The sequence below is a fragment of the Schistocerca cancellata genome, chromosome 5 (assembly GCF_023864275.1).
Source record: "Schistocerca cancellata isolate TAMUIC-IGC-003103 chromosome 5, iqSchCanc2.1, whole genome shotgun sequence".
Taxonomy (NCBI): domain Eukaryota; kingdom Metazoa; phylum Arthropoda; class Insecta; order Orthoptera; family Acrididae; genus Schistocerca; species Schistocerca cancellata.
Genome location: NC_064630.1, coordinates 521,504,528 through 521,518,628, shown reverse-complemented (window position 1 = coordinate 521,518,628; position 14,101 = coordinate 521,504,528). Strand labels below are relative to the sequence as shown.

The following is a 14,101-nucleotide window of genomic DNA, read 5'->3' as shown; positions in this document are numbered from 1 at the left end:
CATCCACCTCAGCGGAGGCTAGAGTCCATTTTCTGAATCCTTTATCCAGGCATTAAATGTTCATTTCTTTATCTCATCTCATATGTTTTGCTTTTCGAAAATAAGCATGATTGTTACAATGACCACTTATTTCCGTTATAGATTAAATTATCTCTCCCACCATTAATATGTATATGTAAGTAGTATGGTACCCATATTGTCGTATTTCATTGGACCACGCCTGTTAATTAACATTCAGTAAGACATTTCCATTGGTGACATTGTCATCTCCTTTAATTAAGTTGCATGATCGTGTAGGGTGCTTCCCGTCTGTGCTCACCATAGATCGAACTTCAGCATCATAGAGGTATGCAAAGCATCACAGCTGATGCTCCACAGTACAAATGGTGCTTCCGTAACTAAGGGAGCCGATGTTCTTGGTGTTTCAGGAGGCATCAATTCGAAGATTTATACCACGTACAGGCAAAGCAATAAAACGTCACCCACTAAGTCACAACGCGAACGAAACTGTTTGTTGAGTGATCGTGACAGACCATCATTGAAGAGGACTATGACGAAAAATAAGAGGACGACACCTGCAAAAGTCAGTACAGAGCTGAATGGCGCACTCGTAAACCCTGTCAGCACCAGAACAACACAAATGGAGCTCCATAAGCTGGGGTTGAAGGGTGACTCGCAATTTCAAATCAGCACATCAGTGATGCAATTGCTCATAACAGGAAAATGTAGTACAGAAGCCATAAAACCTGAAGTATGGAGCAATGGAAGAATATCATTTGGTTGGATGAGTATTGTTTCACACTGCTTCCAATTTGTGGTTGATGTTGATGATGATGATGATGATGATGATGTTTGGATTGTGGGGCGCTCAACTGCGCAGTCATCAGCGGCCGTACAAATTCCCAACCTTTCCTCAGTCCAATCTTGCCACTTGCATGAATGATGATGAAATGATGAAGACAACACAATGACTGGGTAGTCATCTAGAGGCAGGTGAAAATCCCTGGCCCAGCCGGGAATCGAACCCGGGACCCCCTGCTCGGGAAGTGAGAACGCGACCGCGAGACCACGAGCTGCGGACCTTGTGGTCGTGATTACTTCCCAAGAATGAAATATGATGGTGGTTCGGTGATGATTTGGGCAGTCATATCGTGGTATTCGATGGGACCCATGGCTACTCTGAACGTTCGCATTTCTGCTGGCGATTATGTGACCATTTTGGCTGATGAGGTGCTTCCCATTGTATAATATTTGTTTCCAGATGGTGATGCTGTATTTCAAGCTGACAGGACCCCTGTTCAAACAGTTTTGATTGTCCAGGACTGGTTAGATGAGCACAACGATGAAATGTCAAATCTCCCTGGGCCCCCACAATTACCAGACCTCAGTACAATCGAGGCTTTATAGTCTATTTTGGAAAGGAGGGTGCCTGATCGCCATCCACCTCCATCGCAGTGTCCTGACCTTGTACAATTTTGTCAAATCTGTAACGGGACCTGTATTTATCCATTCCAGATGGCTGCAAGCTGTTTACAATGCCAACGGGTCTCCTACACCGTGCTAGGCGTGGTAAGGTGTTGTGTTTTTGATGTTTCCATATTTCTATCCAACCGCTATATATTAACAGTTGTAAAAATGTATTGTCTCCTGTGCTAAGTGATAACGGGCAACAAAGTGGTGGCTGCAGCAGCCGACCACGCTTGTGTCACCTCCATATATAGTTGTGGAACGTTAAGTCCCATATATAATAAATGTTGGCTTACTAGTTGTGGCACAGAGCCATTTATCGGTAAGAGATGAGAGACTGGAAGTGAGCTGTGAAAAAATGCAGTCTATGAAGCTGATTATCAGGGCTTGGCGTGGCACTTCCCTCTCACGGAGGTGTGACGAAACGGTCCCCACTCTTTTCTAGATTGGGGTTAGTCTTATGAGACAAGGATTTCTCCTTCGGCGACAGTACTTTTGAACCCTTGCATTCATTTAGTATTTTAACGACCTGACAGTGTTAATACTTGCACAATCCACAGATTTCTATCAAATGATACAGATATCTGCAAATGAAAGACCTGCACAAATATGAGATCATGATAACATTTCAAAGATCAGCAAATATTTAAAAAATCAGCAGCTTGCTTTAAAAGTTCAAAAATTTAAAAATGAGCACGCAACAAAACGAGAAAACGTAGTGACCCATGACTAAAGCATCAAAAAGTCACAACTGAAACCGGTCAGCTCACGCAAATACTCGGGTGTAACACTTGGTTGAGTATTACACCGAACGCTTACGTTGGCACAGTTGTAGGTAAAGCAAGTGTCAGACTTCAGTTTGTTGGTAGAACCCCAGAGAAATCTGAAAGATGGCAAGTCATGAAGGGTTCCCACCTTTCATATTTAATAAATTCTGTCATTAGTACGTATCCGCTTTTTTACAACTATCAGGCGCCTTTGTACGCCGATGCAAACAGACGGGAACAAAGACACATATCTTCAATAAACATAAATTATAAAGACAATTATTCATTTATTTCAACATAAATTTACAATGTAGCATCAGTTATTAGTCTCTCACAACCAGCCAAATACTTTGTAATGCCAGAAGTACAAAAACTTTGTATTTATGTAAATAAGTATATGAATTTCTAAAAATAGTTCATTTATGAATTACTTTCACTTCTAATATGATGCGTTATTTGTCGTTATAAAAGTTTGTAACCCTTAACCTAATTCACGTTTATCCGAAAACTCTGAACAAGTATCTGAGTGAAACCACTCCTGTCCGGACAATGAGTCAAAACATTCACATAGATGACTTAAATGTCAGAGACTTGTTTCAGTTTGTTGTCTAACATTAGGTAAAACCACTCTAATCCAGAATGTGGGTGGAAAACATCTGTAGAGCTTACGTAACCATGGTGACTAGTTACTTTCAGTTGCTTCATTCGACAGAACAAAAAGAAAAGAAAAAAAGAACTGACTGACCAATCTGTTGTTAGAATCATTTTGTTGTTTCACCTCTGCTACTGCTACATGTACTGCAGTATATGGGTAAACCGCGGCTCACTTCTGACTCAACTGTTGCAGTTGCTGAACGCTGGTTACTCTTACTATGCAGTTCTTCAGAACTTCACTGGACGCTGAAGACTCAACATCGGGCATCTGCCATCACTGCACGCACCCTGCTTGTCACCGAGATGGTAAAGGGATACACCCTGCTGCTTATGACATGTCAACAAAAAGAACCTTGGACTTATCTACTAGCTATCGAAAAGTACAGATGTATGGATATTTCATGAGTCTCAACGAAACAGTCAGAGATAGCGCTGAACACTTAAATAAAAACTAAGATGTCATACCCACAGCATGAAAGCGGAATAAATAGACAATTGAATATATGAAAATAATTCAAAATGAATTCATTGAATGCGAATATCTTGACATCAGACCCGGTCCGGCACAAATATTTACAAGTCACTAATAAGTAGTATATCTATACCTAACACAGCTGATGCCAAGATATTCGCATTCAGCGGTGTTACTTCAAATTTATTTCGGATGACCGTCAATAACCATTAACGTTTGTTCATGTCCCATCCAAGTAAATCAAGTAAATAGGAAATATTTCCTACTGTTTCCCTTCTTTTGGTGATATGTAATGTTCTGTGAGGTTATTGAATAAAAATCTTAAGTTATAAATCTCCCTCTCACCTCATCACTCCCAGAGTTGTTTATGCATACACACGATACCTCTTTTCTCCCACCAGTTCTCACTTTCACCTTTCTCACGTCGTTCTTCTTCTTCTTCTTCTTCTTCTTCAGCAGGCTGCTGTGTACTCGATTACAACAGCAGAAATCTTCTTTACATGAAACAAATAAGAAACAAATCACATATATTCTAAAGTAACAGAGCTGAGCCAATAAGAATCAACGAACGTTATAGAAATTATTAGGTATAAGCGTATTTCCGATATTTCTTGAACATATTTTATGTTTCTGTATTCTTCGTTTCTTGTGACAATGCTCTGAAGATCATTTTATTTCGATAACATGTGTTTCTCATCAGTAACGGCGTTAGGCGTCGGCTTCCGCTAGTGACCTCGTGCATGTGGCGGCCTCGCAGAAAAGTTGTTCAAGTTATTAAAATTTTAGCTATTTAGTTATCCGTATTTATTTCCGTGCGAGTGTAGTAGTACTGCCCACATTATGAAAGTTAAGCCCCTGTTACATAATGCACCTAAAGTGGACACCTAAACAGCAGCACCCCAAGGGTACACGTTTGGAACTGCAGACTGGTTCAAGTGGACCGATTACACGATACACACGGGATATACTGAAACTAGTTCTTTAATTATTTTTATCATATTAAACACTGACCTACAGAATTTTCCCTGACGAAGACAACTCAAACTTAACCTATTCATTTATTACCCACGTTATAAAGGCCCAACATAATCTGACTGTTATACATTGACAACATGGCTTCCAACAATTAACACAAAAGAATGGCCCTGAATTGCAAGAAATTCTAACAATAATACTAATCCAAAAAATATGAAATTAAAGAAATATGAAACTACCTCCAACTCTTTTAATTGCCTAAACGCATTTCAATCACGAATCCCGAAAGGTGGAAACCCCATTCTTTTTCATAAATCACTTACCTGACAGAAAATCTTGAACATGAACTCAGCAATTACATCAAGTAGCAACAACAGCCACATACATAAAAAGATTCTAACTACTATAGACTCTTTAAGTACTAGGAGCACATGGTTAGCAAAAAGAAAAATTTTGTTGAAGAGCAAACAATGTATATAGAAAATTTTACCCTATTCATGTGACATCCAGTTCCAAAAAATTATGTAGTTGTCAATAATTCCATTACCCAAGCCTTATCAACTATATTCATCATCATATATTTCCTTGCACATTTTCATATAAACACATCATTTCATCTCACTTTACATGGCGTGTCCTACCAACACAGCCTCCCTAAGAAAATCATGGCCATACACTTCCCTATCCACTCGCTAACTGCTAGTCCGTCCAACCACAGAATCTCTTGCCTAGGACGCAGAGCGCTGTCAGAGACATTAACACAGCCTATAGCGCTGCCAACATAAAAACCGGCTACTTACAATACCTGTCGCAAAATGTGTTCAAATGTGCGTGAAAACGTATGGGATTTAACTGCTAAGGTCATCAGTCCCTAAGCTTACACACTACTTAAACTAAATTATCCTAAGAACAAACACACACACCCATGCCCGAGGGAGGACTTGAACCTCCGCCGGGACTCTCCGCACAGTCCGTGACTGCAGCGCCTGAGACCGCTCGACTAATCCCGCGCGGCACCTGTCGCCAATCCGCTCATGCGTACTAGAAGGCAATAATGCATGAATCTCTGAGAGTCAGCGACGCACATGTTCAAAACTTCTGACTACATTTCTTTTCATTACTAAGTGAAAAACTGGTTATTTGTTTATTGTAAACAAGTTATTATCTATATTTTGACATATTTATCATAGTGGTGATTTCTGTCATATTTGTAATGTAAGTCACTATCCAAATGTAATATTTGCAGTGTATTTAATTGTCTGCAACACGTTATTTATTTTACTGTCGTAAATTTTAGATAAATATTTAGTAAATAATTTTTATATTTTAATACTTTTTATTCTGCCATCCAACTTGGCAAAACAGAAACAAAAAATATTCTGCCATATGTGATGATCACACACCCTTTTCTCTCTATACTAAACATTGAGTACTTTAGTACTGTACTTATCAACCTACTCACACTGATCAGTCAGAACTTTGTGACCATCTACCTAACAGCCGGTAAGTCCACCTTTGGCACGGATAACAGCGGCGACGCGTCATGGCATGGAAGCAATAAGGCCTTGGTAGGTTTCTGGAGGCAGTTTGCACCACATCTGCATACACAAGTCACCTAATTCCGTAAATTCAGGGTAGGGGTGCAGTGAGCTCTGACGCCACGTTCAATCATATCCCAGATGTGTTCGATCAGATTCAGATCTGGCGCGTTGGGGTGCCATCACATCAAATGGAACACGTCACTGTGTTTCCCGGACCACTCCATCACACTCATGGCCTAGTAACATGGCGCATTATCTAGTTGAAGAATGCCACTGCCATCGGGAAGTATGATCATCCTGAAGGGGTGTACGTGGTCTACAACCAGTGTACGATACTTCTCTACCGTCATGGTGCCTTGCATGAGCTCTACTAGGCCCAGGTGTGCCCACGTGAACCTTCCCCAGAGCATAATGGAGCCGCCGTAGGTGTCAAGGAGCTGTTCCCCTGGAAGACGCAGGATTCGCCCCCTCCCATCGGCATGATGAACAAGGCATCGGGATTCACCGGACCATGCAACGTTCTGCCACTGTGCCAACGCCCAGTGCCGCTGGACATGTGCCCATTATAGTCGTAGTTGCCGATGTCGTGATCTAAACATTGGCACATGCATAGGTCGTCGACTGTGGAGGCCCAGTTTTAGGATTATTTGGTGCACTGTGTGTTCGGACACACTTTTACTCTGCCCAGCATTAAAACCTGATGTTAGCTGTGCCACAGTTCGATGCCTGTTCCGTTTTACCAGTCTGCCCAGCCTACGACGTCCGATATCACTGACGAGGGATGATCACCCAAACCCACGAATTGTGGACATGGTTTCACAGTGGCTTCGCCACGTGTTGAAGATGCTCACCGCAGCACTCCTCGAACACCCGCAAGTCATGCAGTTTCCGAAATGTACAGGCCGAGCCTCGGGGCCAACACAGTTTGCCCTCGGTCACAGTCAGATAGATCACGCGCCTACCTCATTCTACACACACACAGCACGCTCACTGATACTACATGCACATTGCGGTTGTGTGACTAGCAGTCATTCCTCGCCAGGTGACGCTGCTATTGCCTGGACGGGTTTATATCGATAGTAGGTCGCTGGTCATAATGTTCTGGCTGATAAGTGTAACAAAAAATATTTTTATATCGTCATATCTGGAGGATCCTAAGCAGACAGAGACACGGGGAGGAAATGGGAGTCCGGCGCATCAAAAAGAAGATAAAAGGCTGAGACGGTTATATCCATCCAAGCCATGATTTCGAGTATAATAATATTTCTTAAGAGCCCCCTTTCATGCGTAACTGCACCAAAGGCCTCTGACGAACCTCTTCTCCAGGTTTCTTTAGTTTCTGATCAGAACCAGCTTCAGGATCGAATGAATTTGTTACGCTTTATGATACAGCAGCAGAGTTAGGTGAAACTGGTGCGACCCAACATTCTGACCCGAATAAAGAGTTAAAAAGTGAAAAGACTTGTGGCTCAAAAAATGAAGAGCAAACTGTTTACATAAGAAAGTCATTTACAGAATCAGGTTCAGGGTAGTGGGTATTTCCAGTAACAGGTTCGCAGCGTCACGGTTTATTTCAAAACGGTCCCCAATAAAATCTAGAGAAATCTGATGAGTGTCACCCCAAAGACGCAAATAATAGACGTTCTACTAAATTTTATTTACTAGAAAACTGAGTCACGGTGAAAAACAACATCACAGATATTTAGCTTACTCCATCTCTCAAGATAAAAAAAACGGCTCTGAGCACTATGGGACATCAGTCCCCTAGAACTTAGAACTAATTAAATATAACTAACCTAAGGACAGCACACACACCCATGCCCGAGGCAGGATTCGAAACTGCGCCTGCCGTTGTGGCCGAGCGGTTCTAGGCGTTTCGTTCCGGAACCGCGCTGCTGCTACGGTTGCAGGTTCTAATCCTGCCTCGGGCATGTATGTGTGTGATGTATTCAGGTTTAAGTAGTTCTAAGTCTAGGGGACTGATGACCTCAGATGTGCTCAGAGCCATTTGAACCATTTGTCAACTGTGACCGTAGCGGGCGCGGTTCCAGACTGTAGCGGCTAGAACCGCTCGCCACACCGGCCGGCTCAAGATAAAAGTTTATTGCTTTACATATAAACTTTTATTCGCATAGTAAATGAAGGATGGGAAAGATCTGAGTAAGATATTGCAAGGACATGAACGAAGTCAAGGATACTTGGAGTGCATGATTAAATGCATAGAATTCTTATAGAATTCTTTAAAGGAATTAAGTAAGGAAAAACAATAGCTAAGGAAAACTAGCGACTTATTACGGAATCATAAAAGTATTGATATAACTTGCTTGAAAGACTGATAGGTGTTGTCAGATACCTAGCCTCACACAACCAGGTATTTAGAACTCATCGAGAATCCCTTAATATGAACGATAGCGGAAACAGAGGAAATTTTATAGACCTATTTAAACTGCTATCCAAATATGGCCTAACACTAAAAGATCACTTACAACGTATTAATGATAAGCAACTTTGTAAACGTTATCTGCTCCACGACATCCAATTACATTAACATCTAAATCTGTTATTAAGGAAATTATAAACAGAGTCAGACAAGCAAAATACTATGCCTTCATGCTTGATTATACTAGGGATATAAACCGTCTGGGTCAAACGTCAATAATATTAAGATTTTCCCATTTCGAAACTTGAGAGATAAAAGAACATATATGAAGATAGTAACTGTTCTCGAAAGAACAGATACCATTCATGACCGTGCAGCCACTCTTAGGGGAATCGTCACCTTAGTTGGCGTCAGTAATGAGTGGATGGGCAAATATCTATTAGGAACATTACGTATGTAGATTGTGGACAGTTATGAATGTGGGTCTCATAGGAAGCGTGCAAGGGATAAGTCCCTGGAGTCGCGCTGTTCATCTGTGTCCTCGGTGGCTCAGATGGATAGAGCGTCTGCCATGTAAGCAAGAGATCGCGGGTTCGGGTCCCGATCGCGGCACACATTTTCAGCTGTCCCCATCGAGGTATGTCAACAACACCTGTTGGCAGCTGAGGGTTTCAATTAATTATCGGATAAAGGAACATTTCATTGAGTTTATTTCCGTCACAGAAACAACTGGAGAGTATTTAATAAATGCCATTTTAAAGGAACTAGAAAATAATGACCTAAATATGCAAAACTGTCGAGGGCAGGGATACGATGACGGCGCCAGTATATTTGGCATTAATAAAGGAGTCAGAGAAAGAATACTCAGTTTTAATTCACGAGAATTCTTCAAGCCGTGGACATGCCATTGTAGGAATTTGTTTTTGATAGCTGCAGCTAATACTTCTAAAACAGTTAAAACGTTTTTCGCTTCATCGATAAAGCTTATATGCTCTTTACAAAGTCAAGCAAACTTTGAGATTTTCTAAAAACTGAATTAAAATTGAATTTAAAACGTCTCTATGAAACACGTTGGGATAGTAGAATCGGAGCAGTAAAAGTGATATTTATGCAATTTGATAATGTCATCGGATGTGTGAATGACCTGAAAAATAAAACTGATGATTCCGAAACTCTTAGCGACCGTGAAGCAGTCTTGAACTAATTATTAACTTTTGAGTTTATTGTGGTACGAGATTTTACTACATGTGAACAATATAAATAAACTATGTCCGCAGCTCGTGATGTAGTGGCTAGCACTGCGGCCTCTGGATCCCGGGATCCCGGATACGATTCCCGGCCGGGTTGGGGATTTTCTCTGCCCAGAAACTGGGTTTTTGTGTTGTCATCATCATTTCATAATCATTATCATTCGTGACAGTAGCTAGACTGGACTGTGTAAAAATTGGGACTTTGTACAGGTCAGATGACAGCGCAGCTGAGCGCCCCACAAACCAAACATGAGTGGATTAAAGAATTCCTTAATACAGGATTTGAAACAAACGTTGTAGATTCTTGATTGTTTGTTGAAAAAAGTAGTTACGAAATTGAGTCTCAGTTTAAACAATTTACAGCTTCTCAAAGTTAAAATTTATTAAGACCTACTTGAGAAGGGCTATGAGCCAAGAGGTGTAGCAACTTTATCAGTACTATCAACTAAAGCGGAAATAGCGACTGGTATTAACTATGACGTACACTTTAAAAAATTCAGTATGGCGAAAAGCGGAAAAGATTGTCTATTTTAATTTGTGCAACTGTGAGTAGGGCTTTGCGCAGAGACTTCATAAACCAAGTGGGAACTGCAAATTGTATTATCTCAGATAATGGACCCCAATATAAATCTGAGGTATAGAAAACAAAACTAAGAAGATATAAAATAAAACCCATATTTATTAGTAGATTTCATCCGAGTTCGAACCCTGCAGCGAGAACGATGAAAGATTTGGATAATTTATGTAGACTATACTGTGGAAAGAATCATGCTAGCTGGGATGTATTTCTTAAAGATTTTCAGGATGGGATAAATGAGCTCCCCCACAGTACTACATTGATGCCACCTATGATGGTTCTATAGAATAGGGACCCTCCAGATAAAATTCGAAGACTGATCGATTTTCCACAAAGGACGCGCCGATAACATAGAGTCATAGTGGAAGAGGCTTTGAGCAATATTCGGGTCTGTGGAGTGCTGTGCAAGGTACGCGCAGACCAAAAGGTGCAGGTAAGGGAATCTGTGCTTGGACAAAAAGTCCAAGTTAAGTGTATATGTTGTCCAATAAACAAATGAAGCTATGTCAAATATTTTTCAAGAGATACAGCGGCCCTGTACGTATAAGAGGACTAGCGCACGCAAAAGTGGTTGAAATTGAGTCTTCGACATCAGGAAAAGCTTTGGGGCTCCATTATGTGAGCCATCTCAAGCCATTTATAGAATAAGTAGGAAGACTTAAGGTGAGCTTGTATGGCGAAAGTAAAGTATATTTATATAGTTAGCAATTAAGTGAAGTTGTTGCACTGAAGGGATATGTAGATTTGTCAGTATTTTCTGTAGTATTATCATGTTGAAAGAGGTACTACAGTGCATAAAAAGGGCAGGATGTCGAGAATGATAAAATTAGGGTATGTGCACAACTAGCTGAGCGTACAATTTGAAAGATATTTAGGTTTTAAGATGTGCTATCTGTCCATGAAGGAATAAACTAAAATTGAGAGACGTTTGGTACTGTAAAAATGGTGTAAAGATGTGTGAATAGGTAAGTTTGTTACCCAGTTGATGTGGAACGTATTAGCAGGAAACCTCAGCATTTTGAAAAAAAATTTAGAGCTGCTTGATGAAATGAGTGTCTGTTTTCCATGTTTAGCAATGGGATCACAAATGAGTGACTTACCAGTAGTGGTTTGCAGTGACACATGGTGTGTCGTCCATTCTGAGAAACGAGAGTTCACTAAGTTGCCTTCTCCACGCGACTAAATGAGAGTGCACCATTATTTGTATGTCGAAGTGCTGTATTTATGTCTGATCAGAGAGATGGAAGAATTGTGTACATAGTGGCCAGTTCTGTGGAACACCGTATGGGAGCACCGAAATATTGTTTGAGTGTTATAGCGACATGAAATGGAAATAATAAGGGGATATACATGTAAAAATTAATAAAAGAAAGTAAGAAATGCTACAGATTCAAAGCACATGACATCGTTGGTAATACATAAGGGCATGGCAGTCATGTTGATGAGCAGTGATTTTATAAAAGTCACTAAAATCTTTATATTTGCAGGTACCACTAGTAAAACAAAATGTAACTTTGTTAACATAAAACGCGCAGTTAACGACAGATAAAGGTAATTGCTGCAGCTCTGATAAAGGGACAGTGACAGAGAAGGTATTACTGAGTAAAAACATGAAAGAAGATCCGTGACGGTATGATTAAAGAAAGTATCAGTAATTCTGTACTAAACTTGCTATGTAGTTTAAGATTGTCCACAGGAAGCAAGCTGAAGCATGTAATGAAGAAGAGGTCCACCTAATCACTCATTCGTGTATGTTTGTTCAGACACGCCTTTTCTTGTTCACAGATACTCATCACGACATCCACAACAAAACCAAGAGCCATGAGATCTGACGATCTTGTGATACCCAACGACAGCGTAGTACTTTGAAAATGGTTGTAGTTAGACTAGTATAAACATCCTACTGGCCAGTAGTTCAACAAGTAGTATTAGCAATTGTTAACATTAGGATCTGGTGATGATCATAATTCTACTGTTATGTGTATTTTTCGTTGGTATACAGGTGCCAACAGAAATTTAATAACTAAATTACATAGGTTAAGCAATATGTTCTTTTATAATTAGCATTAACTTTGTACATGAAATTTTGATCAAAATAATAAGAGTAAATAAGTGAGCATCTTGGCTGATTGTACAACTCGAATAGTAATTAATGTAAAGACAAATGATCTCACTGGTGAGTGCATCTTTAAAAAAATATATTTCGTAACAGAAACATGTCAATGATTTTGTGTTATGCGTTGTATAGTATTTGTGTAAATCGGAAACTAGTTGTATGAGCGGGTACAGAATTCACAAAAAAGGTTTGCAATAGACACGGGAAGCAACGACGTGATGTGTGGATGGAACAGGAGGCTAACAGCACAGCTGCAGGGGAAAGCAGAAGCAAGGGACACCGTCGGTAAGCCAAAGCCATGTTGTGGACGTGGGCAAACAGCAGGCCTATTCTAATGTGGCTGCCTGGAGACCTCGGGCGGCCAGTAACGACAGAGCAGGTAGCATACGGCGTTCTGCAGCAGCCCTACTGGGTCAGTTCAAGATGGGTGTTTAAACAGCTACTAACGACTTGTCTCCACTGTTGTATTACAAGATGGAAACAAGATAAGCAAATTGCACACATGATACAGTCAGTCCTACGGCAACTGCTAATAGCTGCACAGAACTGTAAACTCTATTTACTTTTCCTTCTGCTGTTCTCTGCCAGACAGAGATTGATAAACATCATAATCTGTAGCAATCAGTCACATGGCACTGACTTCTGAGGAATCTGAGTCACACACAATGACTAAAGTTCCATGTATAATGTCACCAAACAGATAACGTACCTGTCCTCAATTACTGATATCCTTATCCAAAATACAATATTTATATCAAGAGAAAGAAGTGACATGAAGAACAGAAGAAAAAATGTGTTCAAATGTGTGTGAAATCTTATGGGACTTAACCGCTAAGGTCATCAGTCCCTAAGCTTACACACTACTTAACCTAAATTATCCTAAGGACAAACACACACACCCCTGCCCGAGGGAGGACTCGAACCTCCGCCGGGACCAGCCGCAGAGAGAACAGAAGAGTAGGAACACAAACATAGTAAAAAGAAGAAACACAAAGAACTGAACACTAGCTACCATTACACTTCTCTTTGCTGACACAGAAGAATTTTAAGTGTTCTATAAAGATCCTACCTGATTGTACCTCCCTCATACTGTGTGCAAATTCGATGAAAACTTGACTGTTTCAAAACATACATCCACTTACCTTGCTGTATATTCAGAGGATACTTCCACATCATCAACTCTGCAAGAGACTCGTAACCTGACGTGATCCAACCTGAGGGTCCAAAGATGGACTTGCAAAGCCACCATGACCGATCTCGAACAGTTGTTGAACCAGTCTTTGTTTCCTATACCTCACAAAAAAAACTGTAGCTTCCATCGCTCAACACAAATGAAGTTGAAAGTGTGTTGTGAAATCTGAATCAGTGTGTGCCTCTTGATAAAAGAAAGCCGTATAATTTGGTGATTACTGAACAGTTACACCCACAAACTGTTTCAATATACACTCCTGGAAATTGAAATAAGAACACCGTGAATTCATTGTCCCAGGAAGGGGAAACTTTATTGACACATTCCTGGGGTCAGATACATCACATGATCACACTGACAGAACCACAGGCACATAGACACAGCCAACAGAGCATGCACAATGTCGGCACTAGTACAGTGTATATCCACCTTTCGCAGCAATGCAGGCTGCTAACCTCCCATGGAGACGATCCTAGAGATGCTGGATGTAGTCCTGTGGAACGGCTTGCCATGCCATTTCCACCTGGCGCCTCAGTTGGACCAGCGTTCGTGCTGGACGTGCAGACCGCGTGAGACGACGCTTCATCCAGTCCCAAACATGCTCAATGGGGGACAGATCCGGAGATCTTGCTGGCCAGGGTAGTTGACTTACACCTTCTAGAGCACGTTGGGTGGCACGGGATACATGCGGACGTGCATTGTCCTGTTGGAAC

General features: G+C 40.9%; 1 protein-coding gene across 1 annotated transcript in view; it reads left to right on the top strand.

Annotated features, from left to right (window-relative positions):
• The window catches only part of LOC126188643 (odorant receptor 43a-like), a 63,058-nt gene extending 59,920 nt beyond the window's left edge, over positions 1 to 3,138 (top strand). The window contains exon 5 of the mRNA XM_049930245.1: positions 3,082 to 3,138. Coding sequence (XP_049786202.1) covers positions 3,082 to 3,138 — 57 coding nt within the window. The remainder of the gene's footprint in view (positions 1 to 3,081) is intronic.
• Positions 3,139 to 14,101: the final 10,963 nt, after the last annotated feature.